This window comes from Antechinus flavipes, chromosome 5, assembly GCF_016432865.1.
Source record: "Antechinus flavipes isolate AdamAnt ecotype Samford, QLD, Australia chromosome 5, AdamAnt_v2, whole genome shotgun sequence".
NCBI classification, from domain to species: Eukaryota; Metazoa; Chordata; class Mammalia; order Dasyuromorphia; family Dasyuridae; genus Antechinus; species Antechinus flavipes.
The window spans coordinates 172785246-172812964 of NC_067402.1; the positions used below are offsets into that span (position 1 = coordinate 172785246).

Genomic DNA, 27719 nt, shown 5'->3' on the forward strand with positions numbered 1-27719 from the left:
AATAAAAAGTAAAGAGAAAAAAAAAGCAGTTCAGTGAAACTAAACAATATTTAATTTCAGCAGTTTTTGTGGTATTTTTATATCCATAGTCCCCAATGTCAACAAAGAAAGTATTCTCATAGTTTTTCTTTAGAGACAAGCTTGCTTATTATCACTATATAATGTTGTGTTTTTTGTTGTTTTTTCTATTTACATAGTTGTTATTATCATGCATGTCATTTTCTTGTTTAATTACCCAGCATTAATTAACTCCTAATATGTTCTAGGTATTGGGCTAAATTTTGGGATGCAAAGGAATTAGACCTCACAGTTTATTGGGGAAGATATCATGCAAACAATTATTTACATATTGGTTCATTTGAATTCCCTTTGCATCAGTTTCTGTTAGTCTTCCCATGCCTCCCTATATTCTTCATTTTCATGGTCTTTTAAAGTGCAATATCTTTTCATTTTATTCATAACAACAGTTGTTGAGCCATTTCCCCAGTTGAACAACATCTACATTGCTTTCAGTTCTTTGCTATTACAAAAAAGCACCTCTGTTTTTATAGCATCCTTCTGACTTGGGATACATTTAGCTCATTGTTTAATAATGTAGCCCGCCCCATTTCTCTTTAAGTTTATCTTCAGTTGCCAGTCTTGCACTAAGTGGGTGGTTTTTATTTTTCTGAGTCATTAGAAAGGAAAGGGTTTGTTTCCTGAGACATTGAGCTGCCCCCAAACTGTCAATAAAGACTTTGAATTACAAAGCTATTTCTCCTCTCCTTCTTTTCATTAAAAGAATAGGTAGATGATGGGTGAAAATGATGCCAAAAACGTAATAGAACTGATTAGGTTAAAATTTGTGTTATTTAATAATGGTCATTTACTTTTAATTATAAATATAGAGGGATTCCTTTTAGAAGTGCTATACTATTCTTACACTCTGTTCTTATTTATCCTATCTCTCTGGATACATTTTCTGGTGTCCCAGCCTAGAGTTATGCCCAAATCAGTAAGGATTTATTAAGTGTCTGTTACATGTCAGGTATTGTTCTTGGTGCTAGGGATATAATAATGAAAGTGAAATATCCCTGCCCACAAAGAGCTTATTTTCTATAAAGGAAATAAACCTAAACACATAGAAGTAAATTGTGGTGTGTGTGTGTTCAGGGAATTAGAAATTGAGATTAGGAAGACTCATGAAGGAGTGCCGCTTATCCTGGATTTTGAAGGGATTTAGGAAATTCTGAGAAGTTGAGGTGAGGAGGGAGAGTATTCCAAGTCTGACTTATGCAAAGGTAGAGAGAAGAGGGATGAAATATTGTGAAAAGAAATAGCAGAGAAATGATGTGTATGAAGCCTTGAATGGTATATATTGGAGCCACATTGTGAAGGATCTTAGTGCTAAACAGATGAGTTAGAACAGGGATTCTTAATTTGAAGTCTATGAACTTAAATATATATATATTTGTTAGCTGTTATAATTGGTTTCCTTTGTAACCTTATTTTATTTCACAAATTTAAAAATATTCAGAGAAGAGTCTCTAGAGACTTCAAAAGAGTCTATGACCCTCAAAAAGATGAATAACTCTCATCCTAGAGTTGTTAGGAAGCCATTGTAGTTTTTTAGATAAGAGAGTGATGAAGTCAGATCTGTGTTTTGGGATTATCATTTTTTAATTGTGTGGAGTATGGATTAAAAAGAAGAAAGACTTGAGACTTGAACCATAGTGGTGATAGAATTAGATATAACGTTGCTATAACCTAGCATCTTACTACCTCAAAAGAGAAAATTACTTTTTCTTCTATATTTTTTGCCATCAGCTCTCTGTCTGTTGGATATGTAGTGTTTTGATAGGAGTATGAAGAAGTAGAAAGACCAAGATCTGACATAATCATATATGCCTTTACTATTCTTGAGGTTCTGTGGTTTTCTGATGAGTGGGAAAGAATTTAAAAGTTTCTTCAATATATGATCAAGGGGACAAATATAAAATAATAAGTGTCAAAAGATGTGAGTGAATGAAACACATGTTTAGACACTTAATAGCTTTTCCTACTCTGAATGATTTGAGATCATCATTTAGGGTGAAGTTTGAAATGAAAAGAAGCAGATAGTTCATCTAAATGAATGATTTTTGGAAAACATAAGAAACAACTAGACAATAATAATAGCTGATGTTTGTATAGTACTTACTAGGTACCAGGCACTGTGTTAAGTGCTTTACAATCATTATCTCATGTGATCCTCACAGCAACCTGGGAAGGTTGGTGCTATTATTTCCTCCATTTCACCTTTAGGGAATCTGAGAAGGCTTACCCAGGGTTACATAGTTAGGAAGTGTCTGAGGCCAAATTTGAACTTAGGTCTTCCTTAGTCCAGGGCCAGTCCTCTGTATACTGTGCCTCTTGGATGCTTCTTTGTTAACTTGTAAGGATACTTCATAGAAAAACAAAACAGAACAAAATTTTGAAGGGCAGGGGAGTTTGTGTTATTTACTGTGCATGGAAAGTATCAACTATTGTGTTTTGACACATGAATTTTGTATAATGGTAGTATTAATAATAACCCTTCCCCCAAATCCCGTGGATTGCTTTTGTACAGTTTATACATCAGGCATAGCACATGAGCTAGATGTAGGCTTCAGTGATTTATATAATGGACTAGCCAACACCTTTTGTGAATGAGATAACTCTTAATCAATCGGATAAAACTTACTGAGTGCTTATCTACAGTCTTTCAGTCCAGAAAGATTATCCATACCCTGGATTAGGAGGAAAAAGAACCACACTGAACAAAACATTCTACATACCTTGCTTATCTTTTCTAAGTCCCTTTGATAAAGTTATCAGGAACAGAAATGAAGAATTTTTGGATAGCAAAGTAATTTTTTATTGTCTAAAGGTAAATGTTGAGTTTAACTTAAGTGATATCATTGTTTTAATGTTTTTATTCTTATATTTTCTATTCACATTTATTTATTTTCCTCATTTGTAAAATGAAATTGTTGAGACTGAATGATTTCTAAGTTTTGAGCTTTAGGTCCTGTGATTTACAAGTATTGCAGTTAATCTCAAAAATCTAGCCATCTAGGTGAAAAATTTCCTATTTTAGATGAAAAACATGAGATACGGTGAAATCATTTTTAAGATCCCATTTTAAGCCACTGTGGGTTTGGAACTACATCACATCTCAAGAACTACTTCTACTCTGCATTACATTTATGAGAAAACCAGAATAGGCTGTGAATTACAGTTCTCATAAGCAGACATGTTATAATTATAAATCTCTATGAAAACTTTATAATTTTACCTTAGATATAAAGATCACCCCAGAGTTCAATGTAGCAGGGAAAAAGTTAATGAAAATTCTTAGAACTGTTATGTTGCTTAGTTTCCCTATATTACATTTGAATATATACTTATTGAAGATTGTATTCAATGTCCTGCTATATTTAAAAGAGATAATGATCATAACAGCTGACAATCATGTGTTCTTTTAAGGTTTTCAAAACACTATACATAGAATATCTGATTTGATCTCAACTCTTTGGCAATAAAATGCTCTTAAATTTGAGAAATTTACAGGACAAGTGGGAGGATAAAATATGCATATATTATTAAGATGTAAGAATAACATCAAACAATGTACTAGTGAGTACAAAATAGTGTTTTTCCCTCCCCTATTCTAATCCTTCTCTTTTATTCAGTTTGTTTGTTCTTGTGTGCTCTAAGACAGCTAGGAATCCATGGGGTCATGAAATAAAAGAGGCATAGCAATCAATTGTCTCATTGTTGTAGAGTCTTATCCAAACTGTTGAGCAGCATCGATGACTGAATAAATACCCATGAAGCCCTAGAGGAGGAATTAAATGGATAATTACTTTCCAAACTATCTTTTGTTTTCTGAGGAAAAAAATAATCACAGAATTGGAAATAGGGGTGCTGGCCCTGGTGGTGATGACATGCATTTTAAAGGTCATTGTGACTTGATCAACTGACATAAGAAAAGTAGACTTAGCAAGGTCAGGCACCTTATTTCTGCTCATAAATGGTATTTATGGCAAAGCCAGGATTAGAACTCCAGCCTCTTGACTGATTGTAGTGAGGAAGGTATTGGTTCATAATCCTACCTCTGGCTTTACTAGTTGGGCAATCATGGGCAGCCATATAAACTGTAAATTTAATGGGTTTAAAAATGTAAAGGACTGCACAAATGGCTAGAGAAGTACCATGGCATAGTGATTATATTCACAATATTGGAATCCAAAAGAACTACGTTTAAATCTAACTTTTGCCGGTGTGACCCTGGGCTGGTTGCTTAATAGTTCAAGGCTCCAAACAACTTGAATACAAGCCTCATAATTATCAAGAGAGGTAATGAAAGGAGGTGGAATTTCTCATTGTCGGCTTCTTATAATGAAATCACAGAAATGAGAGAAAAAATTTCAATTATCTTTATTAATGATCTAAGGAAATCAAATATAAACACTTTGAAAGTCATTAATTCTTATACATTGATATATAGGCACTAAATCATCTCATTGGTGATTTCCCCCCTCAAAAATATAATAGAATAAATTCTACAAAAAATGATTTTGTGACTGTGCTGTTCTCTGTGTATCACTCTTTAAAACCTGTATTTAGTTGTAAATAGACAAAATAACCACCAGATGGCAGTAAACACTCATCTCTTGGTTTTTGGAATAGAATTAATTAATTTCTTTAAAATTGCACTCTACTATAGAACTTAACCCTATGTTAGTTCAAAGCCTTCTAATGGAATAATAGTTTTCAATAGCCTTTTTAGGAAACAATATAATGCTATGATATGGTCAAGATTTGGAATTGGAAAGAGACCTAGAGGTCACGTAAGTCTTATTAATTCATTTCATAAATGAGAAAATTGGAATTGAGAGTGGAAGTGATCTGCCTGAGGCAACAGAGATAATAAATAAGTAGCAAAGTGAGGACTGAGACAGGTCCCTTGATTCCAGAGGTCCCTTGATTCTTTCTACCATGGGGCTGGCTGACTTAAATTTAGTAATATCTCTAGAGCAAGAAGATACCCCAGAGGCCATTTAGGCCAAAATAATCATTTTATATTGTTATTGTTGGTGTTCCTTCCTAGGTCTCATTTTCCATATAAAGAAACTGGGTTGGAAGATTAAAAGTCTTGCCAATTAGTAATCAACAGTGATCATGTTTGAACCAAGTACTTCTGACTAGAGAGCCAGAGATCTTTCCATTATTCCTGACTGCTTTTAAGATCAAAGGGAATAGAATCTGAAATGCTAGCTCTTGAAGGTGACAAATACTTTGTGTTTAAAAATACATAAGGCAATTTTATATGACTACACGAAGCTAAGAAGCGATTCATGGGGAAAAGGCATTATTATTTCTATAAGGAAAATGGAGAAAATAGAATGAGATTAAAAGCCCCTGGTCTGTTTTTTGGTTTTTTTTTAACCTTGATTCTATCATGTCAGATGGGGTTTTGCAGCTATATTCCATTTAAAATTATTTTTTAAATGCATGGGAACAATGATCTAGGAGAATTCTAAAAGATTATCTAAAAAATGGAAAATGCTATCCACATCCAGAGAAAGGAACTATGGAGTTTGAATGCAGATTGAAGCATACTATTTTCACTTTTTTTATTGTTTTTTCTTTCTTGCGTTTTTTCCCTTTTGTTTTGATTCTTTTTTTTTTTTTTTTACAACATGACTAATGTAGATTTAATATTTTTTTATTTATGTTTAATATGATTATACATGTATTAACTATATGAGAACGATTGCTTTCTTAGGAGGAGTAAGGAGGAGGGAGAAAAATGGAAATCAAAATCTTATAAAAACAAATGTCAAAAACTACTAAATTTTTTTTAAAAAATCATTAGAAATTACAAGATTAAATGATGAACCCTGAGGTGATTGGTTACAAAGAATTTTGATGGAACAATATTTTTTAGGTGTTTAATGGAGTATATATGCTACTAAAGGAAGATGCTACCCGAGTAGGAGATTTCTGAAGCTGCATATGTGACAGGGAGAATTGAGCATAAGCTGAGAAAGCCTTAATATGGTCGGCAGCTGACATTCTGCTGTGGGAAAAGTACTGGGAGCTGCTGTCGGCCCTGCAGGAGGTGCTGCTGAATCATCAGCATTTGTCAAACTGGAAGTCATACAAGCGTGGCTTCAGCACTAACAGAGTTTAAGTCACCAAAATTAGGAAAGATTTAAAACTCCCCCACCCTCTACCCCCACCCTCTCTTTTCCTCTCAATGACTCAAGTCCTTTCCTATGTTGGCCACCTGAATTTGAGGGCAATTACCTGAATCTTGATGGAGAAAGACTCTGTTATCTTAGGCTTTTCTCAATATGTAGACAAAAAGTTGGTGCCATTCAGTTGGATGCATCACCTACAAAGGCAATATTTATTGATAGAAGGGAATCTTCTATTATTTAATACATTGCCTAAATAGACCAGAGTAACTTATAAATGAATGTATTAACCATCTAAATAGACTTGCAGTCCTTCCTGCTAAGTGTTAGTTTTGTGATATAATTTCCTATTTTTGGTTATTCTTTTACCCATCACACAAAGCACAGCTAGAGTTAGCAACTCCAGAGAAATCTGTCTGTTATTCCTATGTGTGTTCCTCACTTTGCATCTCTCCTTCCTGAAAACAAAATAAAAAAATTACACTCATGCATCTCAAATCCAACTGTTTAATGAACAACATTTGTCCTTGGATTTATTGGTTTGATGTTAAACACAAATGAAATTCTTTTCAGCTAAACCCAGCAACCCCTGCTGTGATGGAGCATATACATGTTGCATCTAGTTATCATCATCCAAAATGTATGGCTTGTCCCGTGACAGATTCATGTTCTCATTTTATTTGGGCCCCTACTGCTGTTTGGCCAAGTGTTCTACCACTCTGTTTCTTGGCACACATTTCCCCACTGAAATGATTCCAGAACATCTCCCCCTCTCTTCCAGCTCTCAGTTCATAATACTTTCAACAAATGGTAGTGCATCCTTAGTTAACAAGAAAATAGAAGCCATGAATTCTGAGCGCCTCATCTTTTTTCTGTACCTCTAGACATCTCTATCTTTTCACTTACCCATTCTCTCATCCTTGTCTCCTATTTTCGGTTCAATTCACCGAACAATTATTAAGCATCTGCTTTGAGAATGCCATTGTGTTAGACTTTGGGGAATATAAAAACATTCTCTTTTCTCTTAGGAAAGTTATAATCTCAGAGACACAAGACATGCTAACAAATCTTTATATATGAATTCTAAAATATGAAAAGTATACAGAAGTATCTACAATGTGCCTTGTACATAAGAGGTACTTAATAAATGTTTACTGATTGATTGAATGATAAATTATTTCTAGCTTGGACAGTCAGGAAATATTTAAAGGAGAAAGTAGCATTTAAATTAGGCCTTGAAAGATGGGTAGAAAATTATAATAGATAATATGTAATATTATTATATTATATACAATGCATATTATATGTAATGCATATTATATATTTAATATATTATATAATATATAATATACATATAATAATAAAATAATATAATAGAGGGAGGAGGAAATTTCAGCAATAGAAAATAATATGAAAAATGGAGGTGTTGAGCTTAAGGTATGGTTTGAAACCCAATAAAGATATGCAGCAAGCAGTTGGATATATATGGCTGGAGTGGAGGGTAGAAATAAAGCTTGGTTCTCAAGTTTTGAGAGTCACCTAGATATAATAATTGAAGCTGTAAGGATGATTAGCATCTTTAGTAAAGAAAGCATTAAGAGAAAAGAGAGAAAAGATTAGAGCTTAGAGAATTCTGATATAGAAGAGACCCTGTTCCTTTTCTAAATTCTAAACCTTATATCCTGAATTCTATCCTCTACCATCTTTTCTGGGATCCAGTTCCCTTAAATATATTTTTCTCTTTCTTAGATTTTTAGTATCTTCATCTTACCTGATATATCTTTATATCATTATTGTTATTTATGTCTATATTGTTAATATTTATTGATAAGTAAAATATACATATATACACATATTTTTATATAAGGGGATTCTTCAGATGTGTGTGTATATTTACATATTCACATTATGTATATGAATTATTTATTATTTATATGTATAATGTATTTTTATTTATTCATATGTATATATATATTTCTGACATATAGATGTGACCATCATAATCCCCTGTTAATTTTCAGTGACTCCTTTTTGTATCTAGAATCAAACTTTTTTTTTTAATCTTAGCATTTAAAATTCATCACAGCCTAGCACTAGCTTGTTTCCAAATTTATTTCACCTAATCCCCTTTTATACAATCTCCATTCCAATCAAACTCTTTTCCTGAAATCTTCAAAACTTTAAATTCTCTATTGTGCATCTGTGTTTTCAAATCTCTATTCCTTACCTGTATAATGCATTCCCTCCTCACTCCTTGAAATCATTCATTTCCTTTAAGGGACTGTTTTAGGATGAGCTTTCTGGAAACCTTTCCTGATCCCTACTGGTTGTTTTCTCTGCCTCCTCAAATTGGCTTTTATTTAGCTAGTGGTGTGAATGTTGTAGCTCCTGAAAGGCATGAACTTCTTTTCTATTTGGTTTGTTTTGTCTTTGCATTTCTAGCTGGGTGCCTTTCTCATAGAATACATTTAACTAAATACTTTTTGGATTCACTTGAATTCTTTCACTACCCTGGGATGCACAGTCTTAAAATCATCATGTGTTGTCAGTTGCTCTCTCATTATCTTCCTACTTATCTTGGATTTCAACTCCCCATTAGCTATTTCTGTGTTGTCCTTTCCCATCCAAAACATTCTTCTTGACAGAGAAAAAAGGAGCCAGATAAGAACTGAAAAGTCTAAATCTTCTCCTGCTGTCATTTGTCTGCTTCATCTATTTCGCACAGTGTTTCTCATTTGCATTGTTTGATCTTCCTCCTTCCCACAATGTGTCTAAAAACTACACCATCTTTTTGCTGTCCTTATCTTTCTCCTGGCCAGTCTCAGCCAACTTGAGCTTTAGCATTCCTGATACTGTTATTACAATACCTTATCATGCTTTTATATTCATCTTGCTGCCTGTCCCTGTTTTATCTTCTTTAGATGTCTTTTAAAAATCTAGTGTGTCAATGGTTTTCTAAGGCATCTACACCAATTTCTTTAGTCAATTTTCCCTTTGCTTTCTCCCTAGAATTTTTTTTTAGAGACCTTCTCATTTCTCCTGGTCTAATTTTTAAAAATATTTAGTATATCAAATCCAGCTGCAGTTTTTTTTTTTTTTAATCCATACATTCTCCAAAAATCTAGGGTATATGTCACATTATAACATTCTTTCTTCTCCTTCCTTCTTTATCCTAAACTGAAAGATGAAAGACTTACTTTCTTCTTCTCCCAGGATTTTCCCATTTTCATTTCATCAATCAATTCCTTCTCATAGGTCAGAATCAAGGTCAGAATAGTAGCTCTTTTTGGGTCCGCTGTGTTTTGGAGGATGAAATTATCATTAAGGGAAAAGAAGAAATTATCTTCTGCTTTGCTTTTGGAAGTCAAAGAGAACTTCAGCATATTTGTGGATTTTAACTGAAACCTCACCTTTTTACAATCACACTTTATTTAGCTTGTGATATATTTTCTAAACTCCTCAATCATTTCCTATCTACATTCAAGATATCTGGAGCATAATTAGATATCAATAATACTTTTACTTCCTGTCTTTGTTGTTCTTTTCTCAAGTGCTCTCCCTTCACCCTTTAAGTTCCTGTTTCTTTCATGTCTTGCTAATCTAATGTGCACACGGGAGCAGATATACTAGGTAGCTAAGTGTCCTGATAGATAAAATAAGGTATTGGACCTGGAGTGAGAAAGTCAGCAACACCTGAACTCAAGTATGACCTCCTGAAACTTACCAGCATTGTGACCATGGCCAATTCATTTAACCAATACCTGCCTCAGTTTTCTTATCTGTAAAATAGGGATAAAAATAACACTACTGAGAATTGTTGTAATAAAATGAGATATTTGTAGAGCACTTTATAGACTTTGAAATCCTATATAAATGCTAGCTCTTGTCAATATTGTTATATTGCTGCTCCCTCTTATTTTCCCCTTTATCTTGTTCCTTTTGAGTAAGATCTATTCTTTGAAAGTCATATTAGAGTCATGTATCACTATCAAAGCTTAATGATGTTTATAAGATCAAATATTCCTCCTTCTATAGTTCACTCTCTTTAATCCCTACATTTTGTATATTTGCTTTTATATCTGAGGTGAAAGATTTTATTAAAGATACCTTTCTTGGATATTTTCTTCTCTGAATTATTGGCATTTGTGTTGCTTCTTCCTACAATGGAGACTATACAAAAATGGTTTCTTTTCCCCTTTTCTCTTTATAGTCTTTTTGATTTTTCAAGATTGAAGAAAAATGTGTTTTTATCAGTCTTTCTTGTTGTACTCCATCACTTGAAGGAGTATAACATTCTCATATTTTAAGCTACGGTATTGAAATTTTATATTACATTGTTAGATATCATCTTTTCAACCAAATGTTTGCTTCCCAAATGTGTCTTTCTTTTCCGAATCCATTGTCTTAAATTGACAGTGATAGTGAAAATACCATCTGTGTTTCCATGGTTTTAAAAGGATTGTTTTAGGATCCGCTTTCTGGAAACCTTTTCTGATCCCTACTGGTTGTTAATTTTCTCTGCCTCCTCAAATTGGCTTTTATTTAGCTAGTGTCATGAATGTTGTAGCTCCTGAAAGACGTGAACTTCTTTTCTATTTGGTTTGTTTTGTCTTTGCGTTTCTTTTTAGGTGCCTAAATAGATTGACTTTAGTATTAGTGAGTGATATTTTTGACAGCCAAAAACTTAGCAAAATTTTAGACTGTCTTAATAAGGTACAGTGTTCAAAATGAGGGAGAAGTTAATCCTCCTGGTCAGATCATGTCCTGAATTTTATTTTAGTTTTGGAAGCTCCTTTTAGAAAGAATATCAGTAAACTGGAGAGTGTTTAGAGGAATATGACCAGGATGGTGGATAACCTTAGATGAGGATGGAGATCATGCCTTCTGAAAAAGAGATAAAAAAACTAAAGAAATTAGGGATATTTAGCCCACAGAGGAAAACATTTTGGTGGGAAGTAGAAAAGTGGGGTATGATGGCTATCTTCCAGCATAGGATAGGTTGGCATGTGGAAAAGGAGTTAACCTTATTCTGCTGTAACTGGCAAAAAAGGTAAGATGTATATTTTTATATAGTTTATATATATATATATTGGGGGGGCACCTGGAATGGGGATGACATAATGGGGGAGACATCTGATATTCTAATGATGTCTAAGATATAAGATCTTTATCCTATCAAACATTGATGATTAAGAGGGAAGGGTAGTGTTGCAGGATTGAACATTACAATTAGGAACTGAGGCAGAACAATTTAGAGAAACTGGGTCAGGAGAATTAGGGAGATTGAATCGGGACAATAAAAGGAAACTGGCACAACAGTATCATGTAAGGATAAAGTTCCTAAGAATTAATACTATACAAAAGTGAGATGGGATGAAAGCTGTAAGAACAATGACAAATATTTCAGAGAAATGATGATGCAATATTCCATCTAACCTCTGAAAGATGATAGATTGATAGATTTAGGGTTCAGAATGAGACAAATGATATAGAGATATATAAACTTATAATAACTAACATTTATGTAATGCTCACTACATGTTAGGCACTATTGTAAATATTTTGAAATTGTTTTATTTGTTCCTCACAACAACTCTGGGAGATGAGGAAATTGAGGTAAACAGTGACCTAGAAGTGTTTAAGGCTAAATTTGAACTCAGATATCTCAGATTTCAGATCCTGTGCTCTATGTACCTACTGTGCTCAATGTACCTTACCATTTAGAAAGTCCAGATTCTAGTCATAGATTCTTAATTTTCTCTGGACTTTTTAGTTTCTTCATTTCAAAATAAGGAAATTAATCTCTACCCTACCAACTTCTCAAATATGTTTATGGAAATCAAATGAAATGACATATGTGAAAATTGATACATCCTTTGAAAACTGGAAAACCCTATACAAAGGTAAATTACTATTATTAAATTCAGCAAACAGACATTTATTAAAGAGACTTTTGTGTGTAAAGCACTATGTTAGGCTGTGGAGATACATAGATAAAAATAAAATTGTTAGGAATTTACATTCTACTTGATAAAATTAAGAGAACAAATATTTATTAGAGAACTGGAATTTAAATGTATCTTGGAAGACCAAGATGAGTTAATTACTGAAGAACATTTGCATATTTTTATTTCAAAGTAAAATCATAATATCTACTTGTAATTATTTGTATTTAAAGTGCATTTTCACAGATAGGAGAAATTATACTGATTAAAATATTTGCATCAATTGCAAAGGGTGAACAAGGATATAGTATCTTTTGGAGACAGGCATACTTAATTCAATGCAAGAAGAGGAAAAGTATGGAAAGAAGAAACCTAAAGGAGTTTAGGGTTTTTTTTAAACAGTTAAGTGGGTGTGGTCCAGAAGAAGAGATGAAGTAATGCATTTTCCTCCTTTTTATTGCAAAGATGGAGGATAATGGGCAATGGAATGTTGGTATCTGTTGTGTTTTATTTGATATTATTATAATTATTATTTTTTTGTATGCGTGTGTACTTCAGAGAAAGGTTTATTGTATGGGGATAGGAAGTGTGTATTCAGAAACTGTTGGAATGGGCATCTAGATGGTGCAGTGGATATATAACATGCTGGACCTGGAATCAGGAGTCTTTAGTCTTTTTCTTCTGAAATTCAAATCTGGCCTCAAATAGTTGTCCAGGTGACTTTGGACAAGTCTTAGTTTCCTCCTCCTCAATAAAATGAACTGGAGAAGGAAATGACAAACCCCTCCAGTATCTTTGCCAAGAAAACCCAAATGGGGTCACAAAGAGTCTTATTAATGAAGAGTTAGTTAGAAATGACTGAAAAATGAATGAGAGCACAGAAGATGGATGTTTTCTCCCGTGGAGATATTCTCTGAATCTCTAGGATTTCAGGAGCAGGGAATGCAAATTTAGCAGCCTTAGTAGCTACCATTTGGTTGAATTCTGTATCTCCTACAATCCATTGGTAATGGAGGTTGGAGAAAGAAGAAAATAATGGAAAAGCATTTATCTGTTTACTAAAGAATTATGCTAATTGGTTTAAGATAAAAGTATAAGAGTGAGAACAGTCCCCTCCCCTTTGGAAGGTAGTGAAAACAGTATTTTTATGGCCATCCTTTGTCTCCATTGTTGCGCCTCTCTTCCTAGAAATTGGCACAAATTAAGGAATTTAGTGACTATGGAGGGAGGAGATAATGATTTGTTTGAGAAGTCACCTGTATGGAGCTTAGAGAATTATTTACATATGATAAGGCACGCAGTTGATCTTATCAGATTTGGGATTTAAAGCTTTAACTGTGATAGCACCAGGTTTTAGCTTGAAATATCAGCATTTCCAAGACATAGATAGGCACAGAGTGCTGGGCTTAAAGTCAAGAAGATTCATCTTTCTGAATTCAGAATTTATTATTGACCAGAATATATTATCCAGGCACTTAATAGCTGTATGATCTTGGGCAAGTCACTTAACCCTGTTTGCCTCAGTTTCCTCATATGTAAAATGAGCTGGAGAAGGAGAAGGCAAAGCACTCCAGTATCTCTGACAAGAAAATCCCATTAGGATCATGAAGAGTTGGCCACTACTGAATAGCAATAAAATTTCTGGCTCCAAAGGTGGTGACTAAGGAGGATAAAAGAAGGCAGTTGGCATTACTGATAATTATTCCCTTGAATTTAGTAAGAAAGGACTTAAAAGTAATAGTCAAATTATAGCTCTTAGCACTAGGATGAAAAAAATGACAGATGAATTTTTAAAAAGATAGTTTTTTTTAAAATATCTGAACTCTAAACAAAAGACTAATATTTCAAAACAATTATTATTTTGTAATGCCAGAGAAACTGAGCAAGATAGAGATTAGAGAAAAATTTAATAATTTATTTAATGGAGAGATTTACTGGAACCAAATGGATCCATGGTTTGGTCTCAGGGCTGAATGAGATATCCTCTCAAAACAATGCAGCAATGAATGTCAGATACAAGCTTCTTTTATAGAATAACAAGAACAATGACATAATGGGGGAGGTACCTGAATGGGGATGATCTAATGGGGGGAGGCACCTAGGATGACATAATGGGAGGTATTGGAAAGGCTCCTGATATTCTAATGATATCTAAAATGGATAAAGACCTTTATCCCATCAACCATCATGAGGGAATGATTATAACCTGAAATCTAAGATATAAGACTTTATCCTATCAAATATTAAGAGGGAATAGTTATAACCTGAAGCAGAGTAACTGAATAGGACAATTTGGGGAAACTGGGTCAGGACATTAAAAGGTAATTGTGGCACAATTTAACTGTATTCAATTATTTCATTTCAAAATTGTTATATGTAGACCTAAGCAATATCTAGAAAATATATACATTAAGTCCATTTTTCTTAGGAGGCATATTGTATTTATAGAAAGAGGGACTAGGACTGGAATTTCATTGGTGTAGGTGGAGTCCAGAAAGAGGAAACTTCCACTATCAACATTGGTCAGCTCTTTCTCTACAATTTATAGATTTATAGAACTGCCTGATCTACTAAGAGGTTAAATGATATCCCTAGGGTCTCAGAATTGGTATGGACTTGAACCCAAGTATTCCTGGCTTCAAATTCAACTCTCTAGTCACTACATCACACAGCTTCTTATTATATTTTAAAGGTTGAGAAATATCCTCTTTCCCTCCTATGACAAGAAGATTAATCTAGTAATATTTTTTTCCTCAGGAATCTCCTTTCCTCTAATTCCCCAGATATAATGTGGGATGAGTTTCTATTCTTAAGTCCAGATGGAATAATGATCAGGATTTGTTCAAATCAATTGTGGTTGCATGCAAAACATGATATTCTTTGTACCTTGAAAACAGGGGATCGTGAAATGTTCAAAAGAAAAAAAAAACTGTTGATATAAAGAATAAATTAATTAACAATAATTACTAAAATTAATAATCATCCCCAATAAGTTAATTTGAGACATCTTACAAGATTCACTCTATCACTTTCCACGTTAGAGCCATCTCTCAGTGAAGTTTTAGACTTTGCTGACAATCAAAGCCATAAAATTCCATCTGATCCTCTATAGCATTGTATTTACTGAAGGGGGGGGTAATTAAGAGGTTATTACCTTATAAAATTGACATTTCTTTTTCTGATTAAAATCTCTTGAGCTTTTAAGATCATAGACTTTGACATGTAGAGTCCAACTTCTTCATTTTACCTTTTGCTACCAAATAATTGAAGGATAATAAACAATTTCTTCAACTTTTGTAAACAGAGGAAATTCGCTCTAGGGAATTAGATAGACCTTAAGCAGCTGATATAGTTATTAATATATTGTTAGTTTTATGGATATTCAATTCCATCAATTTTGTGAGATTTTTAGGAATTAATATTTCACATAGACTTTTTTAATATAGTTTTTTATTTACAAAATATATGCATAAGTTTTCATCATTGACTCTTGCAAAACCTTCTGTTCCAATTTTTCCCCTCCTTTCCCCCACCCCATCCCTTAGATGGCAGGCAGTCTAATACATGAATATTATATTCCTGCCAAGTAACTTTCCCAGGGTCACTCAGCTGGTGCATTTTAAAGTTCTGATACTAAGTCACAATTTGCACCAAACTCTTCCTAATTCTAAGGTTAGCTTTCTCTCTCTACTATCCTCTTTCTCTTTCTCTCTCTCTCTCTCTCTTTTTTTTTTTTTTTTTGCTTCTGTCATGAGAGTGGTTAGTTGAATCTATTTTTACTTTCTGTGGATTTTACTTAAAAACTTTGGTTTTGATGTGTTCTGAAGTTCTTTGAGATTAGTATAGTTTTATCAGGAAATGTGAGCATTTAAAGACCTTCCTATCAATAGAGAAACCATTATTTGGATTCTGGACAGAATAACTCTGATGAATGATTTTAAAATTAATTTAAAATTTGACTAAGCTTTTTTTTCCATCTTTTTTTTCCAGCTCAATCCTGATTATCGAGATGCCAATAACGAAGGAAAAGTGGCGGTAAGTAGGTTTTTAAAGAAATAAAGGAAACATATAGTTTAGATTTTTTTTTTTTTTACATTTGCAAATTTTAGTCTTTAAACATTAAGCTGAAAAATTGAAGTCTGACTACTTGGAAGAACAGGACTAAGGTATGTTTCTGTGGTTGGAAGGGATTAGGATGTGACGCAGGTCTGCGGGAAGATTTTCAGTAACTGAGAAGATTTTGGCAGTCAGGCGCTCATTTTGGTTTATGAATAACTATAACAGAGAGCTGGAGGCAAGTGAAGTTGGCTTAATTCCTCAGTAGCGTATAAGGATTGGGAGACAGAAGAAAAGGATTAAGGTCATGTGACATGGCATGTTTTTAGTATAGGAGCAAAGTCAGATGTTTGGCTAGTCAATTGGCTTCAGTACTTTTTCTCTTTGGTGGGAAACTGAGGCATCAACAGTTATCAACGACTCTGATTTTCCACAGCTTTCCAATTTTCCAGTGGCTTAAAGAATGACTGTAAATAATTTCTAATTTTGAAGACATTCATTGAGTAATCAATATCCAACAAATATTTATTAATATGTGCAAAATAAAATAATTGTCCTACTCAAAAGCTTCAATAAGGTATAGAGGGGATTTTGGGTTTTAAAGATTATGCCAGCAATACCCAACTTCTGACAGAGTCTACCATGCTGGAGAAGTTTCAAATATAGTCCTGGCAGCAATTTTTTTATCACCTTTCTGTGTGCCAATTTAGCTAAATACAGAAAGGCTCATCACTAGAAATATGGTCACTACAAAATGAATTCTTTGACTATGGAAATGCAGCAATGAAGGGACAAAAAGGACAAAGTTGCTGCAGTAACAATGGGAATATGGAAGAAAATGGAGGCAAATTTAGATCATTAATGCTAAATTAACTTAATATTCTAAAGATGAAATCCTTGTCCAGTGAATGACTAGAGAATGGGAATATTGCTGCAACTAAATCATGCCAATATTGACATTCTTGCTATAAATTAAACCAGAAGATAAAAAGAAGTTGCAGGTATCAATCAATTATTTAAGAAGCATTTTTTTTAAAGCATCTATTGTGTTCCAAGATCACTTGTTAGCCCTAGGGATACAAAGACAAAGTATGAAGCAATCTCTCTTCTCATTGAACTTGCATTTCCCACCTTTCTCACTCCTTTGGGACTCTCTGACTCATCCACTATGCCCCAGGAATCTCATCATTGGGCCCTAATCAAGATTGAATGGCTCTTGGTACTCATTTGTCATCATTACCCTCTATCCCTCTGATTGGAGAATCCCGCCATGAACTGAAAAACATCTTTGTTAGAAGGGGGAGTGGGGTGTTAGGAGACACAACTTATTTCCCATATTTACCTATTCAGTGATTTTTCCATCATAATATTTCATTGGGTAGCTCTCCCTTCTGTTCTTTTACCTTTACAAAAGATTGTATTGTCTTTTCTTTGTTAGCTCCTTTTGAAGGCAAAGATTTTTTTCTTTTTTCAGTATTGGTATCCCTAGTGCTTAGTACAGAGCTTTGGGCATAGTAGGCACCTAATAAATGTTTATTGATATAGTTGAACAGACAAGCATGTATAAAATATTCATAAGAGTATGTGTATACATATGTGTATATGTACCCATATCTAATTTCTTTCTTACTTTCTGTGTATGTATATGTATATATTTATACATATAGATACAATGACTCATCACAATTCCAAGACACTTGATGATGCTATCCAGCTCTGGATAGATAGTTGATAGGGGGAATGCAGACTGAAGCATATTTTCTTTTTTTTCTTCCTTTTTTTTTTGGTGGGAAGAGTAAAACATTATTAATGCATGAATTTGTTTCCCATGAATGTTCATATTTGTAATGGATTTTGTTTTTCTTATTTTCTTGCATTTTCTTTGGGTAGGGGAGAAGGAAGAGTAAGAGAAAGAATTCACAATTGAAAATAAAATAAAATGGAATTTAAAAAAATCAATGAGATGAGAACAATATTGAGGAAAAGTATGGCCTATGTTCATGGAATGTAGAGTTAGTGAAAGGAAGCAATGTGAAAGAAATCAAATCAAGAACAAAAAAGACCACAATGAAAATAATTGCAGCAGAAAAATGCTATGAAGAAATTATATAGAAAAATACTTTAAAGAAATTGATGACACTCATATTGAATGAACTTGAATGAACTTTTATTAAGTCAATAAGTCAACAAGTATTTCTTTAGTGTTTATTATATGCCAGACCCTATGCTAAGTGCCAGGAATATAGAGAAAGGTACAAATACTATTCACATAATAATGGGGGAAACAACATGCAAATAATTATGTACATAGAAAAGCTACCTAAGATAAATTGGATGTAAACTCAGAAGGAAGTCACTGGCATTAAGGGCAATTGGGAAAAGTTTCTTGAAAGAGGTGAAGTAAACCGGGAAAATCAGGAGATGGAAATGATGAAGGAGAAAATTCTGGGCATGAGGATGTTATTGAAAATGAATGGAGTGATGAAATAGATAAAATGTCCTATGTGAAGAGTAGTTAGGAAACTTGCATTCCTTTAAGGCTTAGTGATTTCAATAAACCATGAGCATAGGGTGTAATGTGGGAGAAAGTGAGCAAGACAGAGATTAGAGACCAATTCAATAGTTTATTAAATGGAGAGAGATACTGGGACCAATGGATCCATGTTTGTTCCCAGGGCTGGACGAGACTATCATCTCAAAGAGTCCAGCCCCTAAGTATCAGAGAGCAAGCTTTTTATAGAATAACAAGAACAATGACATAATGGGGGAGTACCTGGATGGGGATAATCTAATGGTGGGGGAGGCCCCTAAGGTGACACAATGGAGGGAGGTTACTGATATTCTAATGACATCTAAAATGGATAAACCTTTATTTATCCTGTCAAACATTAAGAAGGAATGCCTATAACCTAAAGATATAAAACTTTCATCTCATCAATCATTTAAGAGGGACTGATTATAGCCTAGGGTTTTTGGGGCAGAGCAACTGAGGTAGACCTTTATCTCATCAAACATTAAGAAAGAAAGGTTATAACCTGAGGCAGAATAGCTAAATAGGACAATGGGGAAACTAGGTCAGGACATCAAAAGAGAACTTTGTCACAACAAGGGAAGAATGAAAAATATGATGAAGTATCAACACACAAAAGAGGTCCAAGGGTGGTAAGCTATGAAAAATCCCAAATACTTATGAACACTTTTCCAAAAAGAGAGTTAGAAAGTATTAAACATGGTGAGTATTGAGTAATATCACAAAAATGCAACCAATTCTTTTCTAACAGATGAGAGAAGATTGGTCTCTGATGAAGCTTTTATTTCGTAATCAGTCATCTGTATTAGATCAAAGTTCTTTGAAAGCATATACTCTTAGCATCTGTCATAGTTACAAAGCACATAGTATTAAAATTTCTTTATCTGATTATCACTTTTTTAAAAAATTACATTTCCCCTCTTCATCCTCAATGTGATCTCTAGTCCTTCTATCCTTCAGTTCTTTTTTCAGACCATTTATTAAAGGCCACATACCTTCTAAGTTTTCCCCCTCTTCTATCTCTATTCCTCAGGGAGTCATTTCAACTCCATGGTATTATCTACATTCATGCCTTATCTTCTTTTTTTCTTGACAATCACACCTCAACATCTCCAACCTAGGATTATTCCACCACTATCTTCCACCCCCATTCCTATTCATGAGTAGCTGAATGGAAATGTAGGAAATTATGATAAATTTTTGTTATATAATCTTACCTTGGCCACTGTAAATTCTTTTATATCTCCCTAATCCATTTGTTCCTCCATAGTGGCCATTCCAAACCTTGTCATCTCTGTTTGTTTCCCATGATAGCACTTCCCCCACTATCTCAGCCTCATATCATTGGGTAAAAGCATTTAATAAGAGTTCTTTGTTCTTCCTTCTCATCTTATTTCACACAAGTGACTTTTATACTATCTCTTTCTTCACTCTTATCTTTCATGAAGAGGTGGTCCTTCTTACCAAGGCAAGGCAAACCATTCTCCATGAATCCTTGACCTCATTTTATTGTCATCTTCTCCAGAAAACTGATTCCTCTTATCAGATAATTCTTTTTGTAATCTTAAAGAAAAGGAGAAGTCAGATAGGGAGAGAAATAAGAGTGAGCAATCTTATGGAAAGTTAGAAGTGAGTGTCAAGGAGAAGGTGACCAACAATGTCAAAAGTTGTAGAGAGGTGGATAAAGTTGATGATTAAGAAAAGATCATTAGAATTAGCAATTAAGAGATTTTTTTAAATAGTTAGATGTGAAGCCAGACTTCAAAAAATTCAAAGAGTGAGCAGCAAGGAAGTAGAGACATCTATTCCTTTACTTAAGGAATTTAGCTATAAAAGGGAGGAGAGATCCAAGACAGTAGCTATCAAAGATGAACTGCCTAATCAAGTAAGAAGGATTTTTTTTTTTGAGGATTGGGAAGATTTAGGCATGTTTGTAGACACTGTAATCTGTAATGTACTACCTAAGAAAATAAAAAGGAATCTTAAGAAAAAATCAAATGTAGAAAGAGTTACTGGATTTAATTAAATCTACATAGAGGAGATACATTGTGAAAGCAAAAAAAAAAAAAAAAAAAAAAAAAAAGGAGGACATTGAGGGGATTGTCAAGATTTCTGAAGATTCTGAACAATTAAAAAAAATTACAGATATTATTATAAAAGGTGATCAAAAAAAAAATTCTCTCCCCCTGATCAATATGTTTACTTTCACATCTCTGCAAAATCTCTGAGAATGATTTACACAGGTATTAACATTTTCTTTAATGGAAATATAAAAAGGGAGCTTTACAAACAGTATTTGATAGACCAGATCTAGTTACATAATTGATTGAAAGGATATTTATTGACCACACATATTGTTTGTTGAATATAAAAAATATTTTATTCAACAGAGAAAAATGTAGATTTTCCTTCATCAGGATGTTTCTTATGAATTTGTTAAGATATACAAGATTTTTTGATAGATGCAGCAGCATATAAAACCTTATTCAATTATCCTTTGATTAATATATAGCATATGGAAGTGGAGAGTTAGATTCATTAAAGGTATGTGCTGGTATAGAGAAATCTGGAGACAGAAAGTGAGGCTCTCTAAATACTCATAATTGTGAATGATCTTGTGCTGATTGCATGAAGTCTTGCAACATCATGGAGAATCTCCTAAGAGAACCAGTGTGGCAGAATGAAAACAATCCAGGATTTGAAATAAGAGCACCCTGATTTCAGTCCTCAGGTCTGTCTGTCACCAGTGTCATGTTGGGAAAATCCTTCACCTCTGAATTTATGAATTATCAATGATACCTCTAAATTTCTCACAAGTTCAGTTTTACCATCCACATGGGGAAAATTGGATGAAGAATACTTGTTGAAGTACAGTTGCATTTCAACTACATATAGTGAAAAGATAGCCCTTTAAAATGAGTGGATGCCCATCTATTGGGGAATAACTGAATAAGTTATGGTATATGAATGTAATGGAATATTATATAAGAAATGACAGGCAGGCTGATTTCAAAAAAGCCTGAAAAGACTTGTATGAATTGAAAATGAAGTTAATAGACCCAGGAAAACATTGTACAAAACAGCAAGATTATGTGATAATCAGCTATGATAGACTTAGCTTTTAGATAGACTTACCAAGACAATGATCCAAGACAATTTTATAGACTTGGGATAGAAAATGCCATCTGCATCCAGAAAGAGAACTTTGGATCCTGAATATGAATTGAAGCATACTTTTGTTTGTTTTTTTGTGTGTTTTTTCCCTTTTATTCTGATCTTTGTTTCACAACATGAATGATATGAAAATGTTTAAAATGATTATATATGAATAATCTATATCACATTTTAGGAAGGGGGGATGTAAGGAAGAAAAAAAGCTTGGAACTCAAAATCTTACAAAAATAAATGTTGAAAACTAAATGTAATTGGAAAAATAAAATACTATTGAAATTTTTAAAAGAAAAGAAAAGATAGTCCATAGAGTTAGTTCATTAATAAGTATATCTTGGACTGATACAGCAGATTAACATTGTAATGACTAATAGATTTGAAGAGGAGGCAGAGGTAGATTGTTTTTAGTAAACTACAAAATGCTTTTTAATCATTCCCAATGAAATAGTTAAATATATATCTTTTTTTTCTGGCAATGCTATATAACTATGGATGACATAATTTTTTAATACAAAAGGAATCAAAGTGGTAGTTCATACCAAGGGCAATGGAGGATCACATCATGAGAATGAATAGACTTTAGTGTATTATTGCAAAAAGCAGCCTAAGCTATATCATTAAAAAGATTTGTGTTTGGAGAAAAAAGATGGCTAGTAATATAGAAAAGATAAGGCAATAACTTAGAGATAGTCTATGTGCTCCAGTGATACCCAGGTGACATCAAGAAATTTAGGGGAAAGTCCCCAGTATGTTGGGTGGACCTCTTCTATAGGATTGATGGCAAAACAAAGACAAAAATCATACAAGTTGAAAAAATGTAGATGGGCTGTGAGCTGCCCTTTTGGAGGAAGTATTCACGTTGATAAAAATCACAGATGCATGCAATAATATGAACCAAATATATGGTTTGAACTATAATATGAACCAAATATATGGTGAAGAAGGCAGCTGATCTAAATGAAATTAGACCTATTCTTTGTTCCATGATTTGGTTATACCCTTAATCCAATTTCTTATGAAAGGCCCAGTTTCCTAAAGAGAAAATGTGGGAAGGGACTTTTTAGATCAAAGAAATATTTCTTAGTATTTCTAGAGAAATTAAAAAGTTTTAATATGATTTCATATTTTGGGGTTGTTGTTCAGTTATTTTTCAGTTTTGTCTGACTCTTTGTGACTTCACTTGAGATTTAATTGGCAAAGATACTAGAGTGAACAGAAGTGAGTGCAAGGGATAATGTAAAAAAATTACCTAGGCATGGGCTCTGTCAATAAAAAGTTATAAAAAAAAATACTAGAGTGATTTATCATTTTTCATTTCATTTTTTTAGCTCATGCTTAAGAAGGGGGGAAATGGGACTTTTTAATGGGAAAGGACCTAGAGCTAGATATGCTACCTGTGCTAAAAGTCAGCTGGTGATTGTGGTTTTACTTATTCAAGATAATTGGAGGAGTTGACATCTATAGTTCAACTTCCAGATTATATAAGGAAACAGAAGGCGTCATTATAAGATAACTCAGTCTGTACAAAATAATTATGTCAACACAAGATAATTTTACAGGGTCAGTTTGTTCCTCACTGAGACCCACTTAGATACTAGATTGTTATCAGTGACATGGTCTTTTGCTGGAGTTCATTCATTCCATCAATATGTTGAATAAGTGAATGAAAAAAAAAGTTGGAATTGTCAAGAACTGTTATAAAACTCCCAAATAAAATCTTCTCTTTAATAGAGGTAGAATGTCACATTAAAAAAATGACTATTGTGTTTTGTAATATAGTTTGATATCTGTGAATCTCACAAAGCACCTACCCAGTAACTTCTCAATAAATATTTAATAAATAAAAGATTAGATAATTTATCTTTACATTAATCTTGGACTATATTTTTCAATACAGTACAGTATTACATCTACAATTTTTTTTTCAGCTTAATTAAATTCAAATATTAAGTGGCTGCAGTGTGTAGGTAGATGGTGCAGTGGATAGAGGGCTGGGCCTGTGATCAAGAAGACCTCAGTTTCAATCTGGTCTTGGACACTTACTAGCTGTGTGACCCTGCCCAAGTCATTTAACCCTATTTGCCTCAGTTTCCTCACCCATAAAATGAGATGGAGAAGGAAATATCAAGCTACTCCAGTATCTCTGCCAAGAAAATCCCCAAAAGGGTTTAAATATGACTGAAAAGACCAAACAACAACTGTGTAAAGTCTTTGGTAATGTATTAGGGGAAATAGAGTGTTTAGTTGATAAGGAATTTTATTTCATGTTATTTATAGTCTAATGGAGCAATAAATTTATGATATTTATGGAAAGTTTCAATTTATATCATAATGGCCCTCCATAGATAGGATAGGCTGACAGGATAGCATTAAAATTTTTATTTATATATTTAATCTTATTATTCCAGTCTATCTCACCTATTCATTGTTCTTTTTGAAAGTAAGGCTCCACTAATAAATAAAACTAAAGAGTTGATTTTATGAAAAACCTATAATAAAATAGACAAACATTTGGTTTATTTGATTAGAAAAAAAAGAAAATAAAATTATCAGTATCAAAAAAGAAAAGGGTGAATTTACCACCAATGAAGAAAAAATTAAAGCAATAATTAGAAATTATTTTGCCCAACTGTATACCAACAAATCTGATAATCTAATTTAAGTGGATGAATATTTACAAAAATATAAATTGCCCAGATTAACAGGAAAAGAAATAAAATTCTTAAATGACCCCCTTTTAGAAAAAAAGAAATGAATTAACCATCAATGAAGTCCCTAAGAAAAAATCTCCAGGATAGAGGGAAATCACAAGTGAATTCTACCGAACATTTAGAGAACATTTAATTCCAATAATATATAAACTATTTGGAAAATAGGCAAAGAAGGAATCCTGCCAAATTCTTTCTATGACACAAATATTGTAATATAAGAAATGATGAACAGGCTGATTTCAGAAAAGCCTGGAAAAATTTAGATGAAATAGTGCTGAATGAAGTGAGTAGAATCAGGAAAATATAGTACAGATTGCAGTTAGACTGTATGATGATCAACTATGGTAGCCTTAGCTCTTCTCAGTAGTACAGTGATCCAAGAAAATTCCAACTTTGGAGGAAAAATGCCATCTGCATATAGAGAAGTAATTATGGAGACTGAATGTGAATCGAAACATACTATTTTCATCTTTTTTTCCTTGTTGATTTTTGTGGTTGTTTTTCTCATGATTCTCCTCTTTTGTTCTGATTTTTCTTTCCCAACATTACTCATAAGTAAATATGGGAGGAAAGGTAAGGAAAGGAAGGAGAAAAAAATTGGAACTCAAAATTTTACAAAAATGAATGTTGAAAACTATCATTACTTGTAATTGGAAAAATAATATATTATTAAAAAAATTTTAAAAGAAAGATCTCAAGATTGGTGGGGGGTAATCTCTTTCATTTTGTTTAACATGTGATATTACTTTATTTTGCTTATGGAAGGGAATGAAATATGAAGTTCAAATGGAAAATAGAGAATAAGATAAATAAGTCTTTGGCAATTCATGATTAGTATTTTTAAATATACTCTGATCACTCTATTTTTATTGTTAGCAGGAAATTGTTATTTGACATCTGAATTTTATCCTCAGAACTGCCACCAATTTGAAATACTTTAAGAAAATCACATACTGTAACCTTCCCTGGTTCTCACTTCTTTTCTTTATCAAGAGAGGGTGATGTGGTCCATTCTATTGAACTTACGACATTTCTGAGAATAAAATGAAATCATAGAAAACTTATTTCAAAAAATATACAACCTTTAATTCTTAATATTTTTCTGCTCTGCCATTATAAAGTCATCCTTTATAAATGGAAGCTTTTTTCAAGTGAGGAAACCCTCCTCCCAACAATTCAGCAAAACTAAGTAGGACATTAATTAATTAGTCAATAAGCCATTATTAAGCATTTACTATGTGCCAGATAATATGCTAATCAAGTTTCAAAGTGTATGCAGCATTATATTCAATCAATAAACATTAATCAAGCACCTACTATATGCTAGGCACTGTGCTAAGTGCTGGTGATACAAAAAAGAGCCAAAAAAGTGCTCTCAGGGAGCTCAGGATTTAATGGATATCTTATACATTTGTATTAATGGACAATCACACATCTGTATTACCTCAACTCTGCAAAGAAAGTTGGGAGCTACATTCTCATACAGTTTCTTTGGAGTTAGGATTGGCCATTATAATTATATAGGGGTCAGCTTTTATTCTTGATGTTCTTTCTCTTTTTATTTTTTGTAGTCGTTGTATATATTTGTATTCTTGTCATTGACTTTTAAGATCTGAGAAAGAAAAGTACAGGGGAAGGAGATATCTATGGCAACATGCCAGTAGTTCAGAGCTATACAACAGTGTTGAATCTGCTCTTGTTACTGGAGCTTAGAATGCTGCCATTAGTCCCTTCTGGCTCTCATCACAGACAAAGGCACAGCTGGGTACTGCTGATTTCCTTCCCTTAAAAAACTAGCTTAAATGTAAGCAGGTTTTGGAATGGGAAACTATGAAAGTAACATTGTGAACTTTTATTTTATAGAGCATTTGCCACCTACCAATAATTGTCTAGTGAAAAAGAAGGCAATGGAGCATTAATGTTTTTTTCCCCAGTCAGAGAAACATGAATACATTTCCTAACTGAGAATATATAAATCTCAGGTTCCAGTAACAATGGGTTCATTGTGAATATGCAGATATTTTCTTATGTAATTTCTCCTCTGCTGTTCCTCCAAAACCCAGTTAAGGCTTTTCTGTAAATCTGAAACTCTGATCAAAGATATTCCTTCCATCTTTGAAAATTCAAAGGTTAATGTGTAATGCAGCAAAAATGTAGCACTATATGTCAGAACTCCTATTAACTCCAAATTGGTATATTTATGTTGCAAAGGAGTCTATTACTTCCAATTCACAAATGTATAGTATTCACAGGGACTCTATAAGCATTGGAACAAGGTCAAGCACAGCTGGGAACCTGAAATTCATTAATTCCTTCTTGAAAGCCACTACCCTGTCAAAATGAAGTCGCTCAATTGCACATTGGATAGAATACTGGATCTAGAGATAGGAGACTTGAATTCAAATTTAGCCTCAGACACTACTGTATGATCCTAAGCAGGTCACTTAAACACTGCCTGCTGCAGTTTCATCATTGGTAAAATGGGGGAAATAACCCTACCTCTTCCAGGGTTTTTGTGAGGTTAAAATGTGATATAAGTAAAGAATTTTGGGGGCAGCTAGGTGACACAATGGATAGACAAAGCACTAGCCCTGAAGTCAGGAGGACCTGAGTTCAAATCTAGCTTCAGGCACTTAATACTTTCTAGTTGTGTGACCCTGGGTAAGTCACTTAACCCCAATTGCCTCAGCCAAAAAAAAAAAAAGTAAAGAACTTTACAGAGTTTAAAAGAGCTAGTTATTATTATTATATAATTATAATATTATTATTATCTTTTCAAATTGAACTCTCAATTCCTTGAAGCCCTACATATAGATTTATGTATAAACTGACAATTTTGGGGGTATGTTCACATGGTATATATCTAAATAGGAATTTAATGATAATATATATATATATATATATATGTAAACACACAGCAGACATGCAGAAGCACGATTGAAAATTCCATTCTACATTGTTTACTTTTTAAGTATTAGATGATAAAATGAGATGAAACAAAACCCAATTCAAAATTTTCCTTTGTTAAAAATTTAGCCATGTATGCCCAAATTGTCCCAATGAAAAAGTAATGGAGAGAGCTGAATTAGGAATACTTAAC

General features: G+C 33.2%; 1 protein-coding gene across 1 annotated transcript in view; it reads left to right on the forward strand.

Annotated features, from left to right (window-relative positions):
- ITPR2 (inositol 1,4,5-trisphosphate receptor type 2) overlaps positions 1 to 27719 on the forward strand; it is a 521149-nt gene that overhangs the window by 153486 nt on the left and 339944 nt on the right. The window contains exon 10 of the mRNA XM_051963211.1: positions 16142 to 16186. Within this exon, the coding sequence (XP_051819171.1) occupies positions 16142 to 16186 (45 nt within the window). The remainder of the gene's footprint in view (positions 1 to 16141; positions 16187 to 27719) is intronic.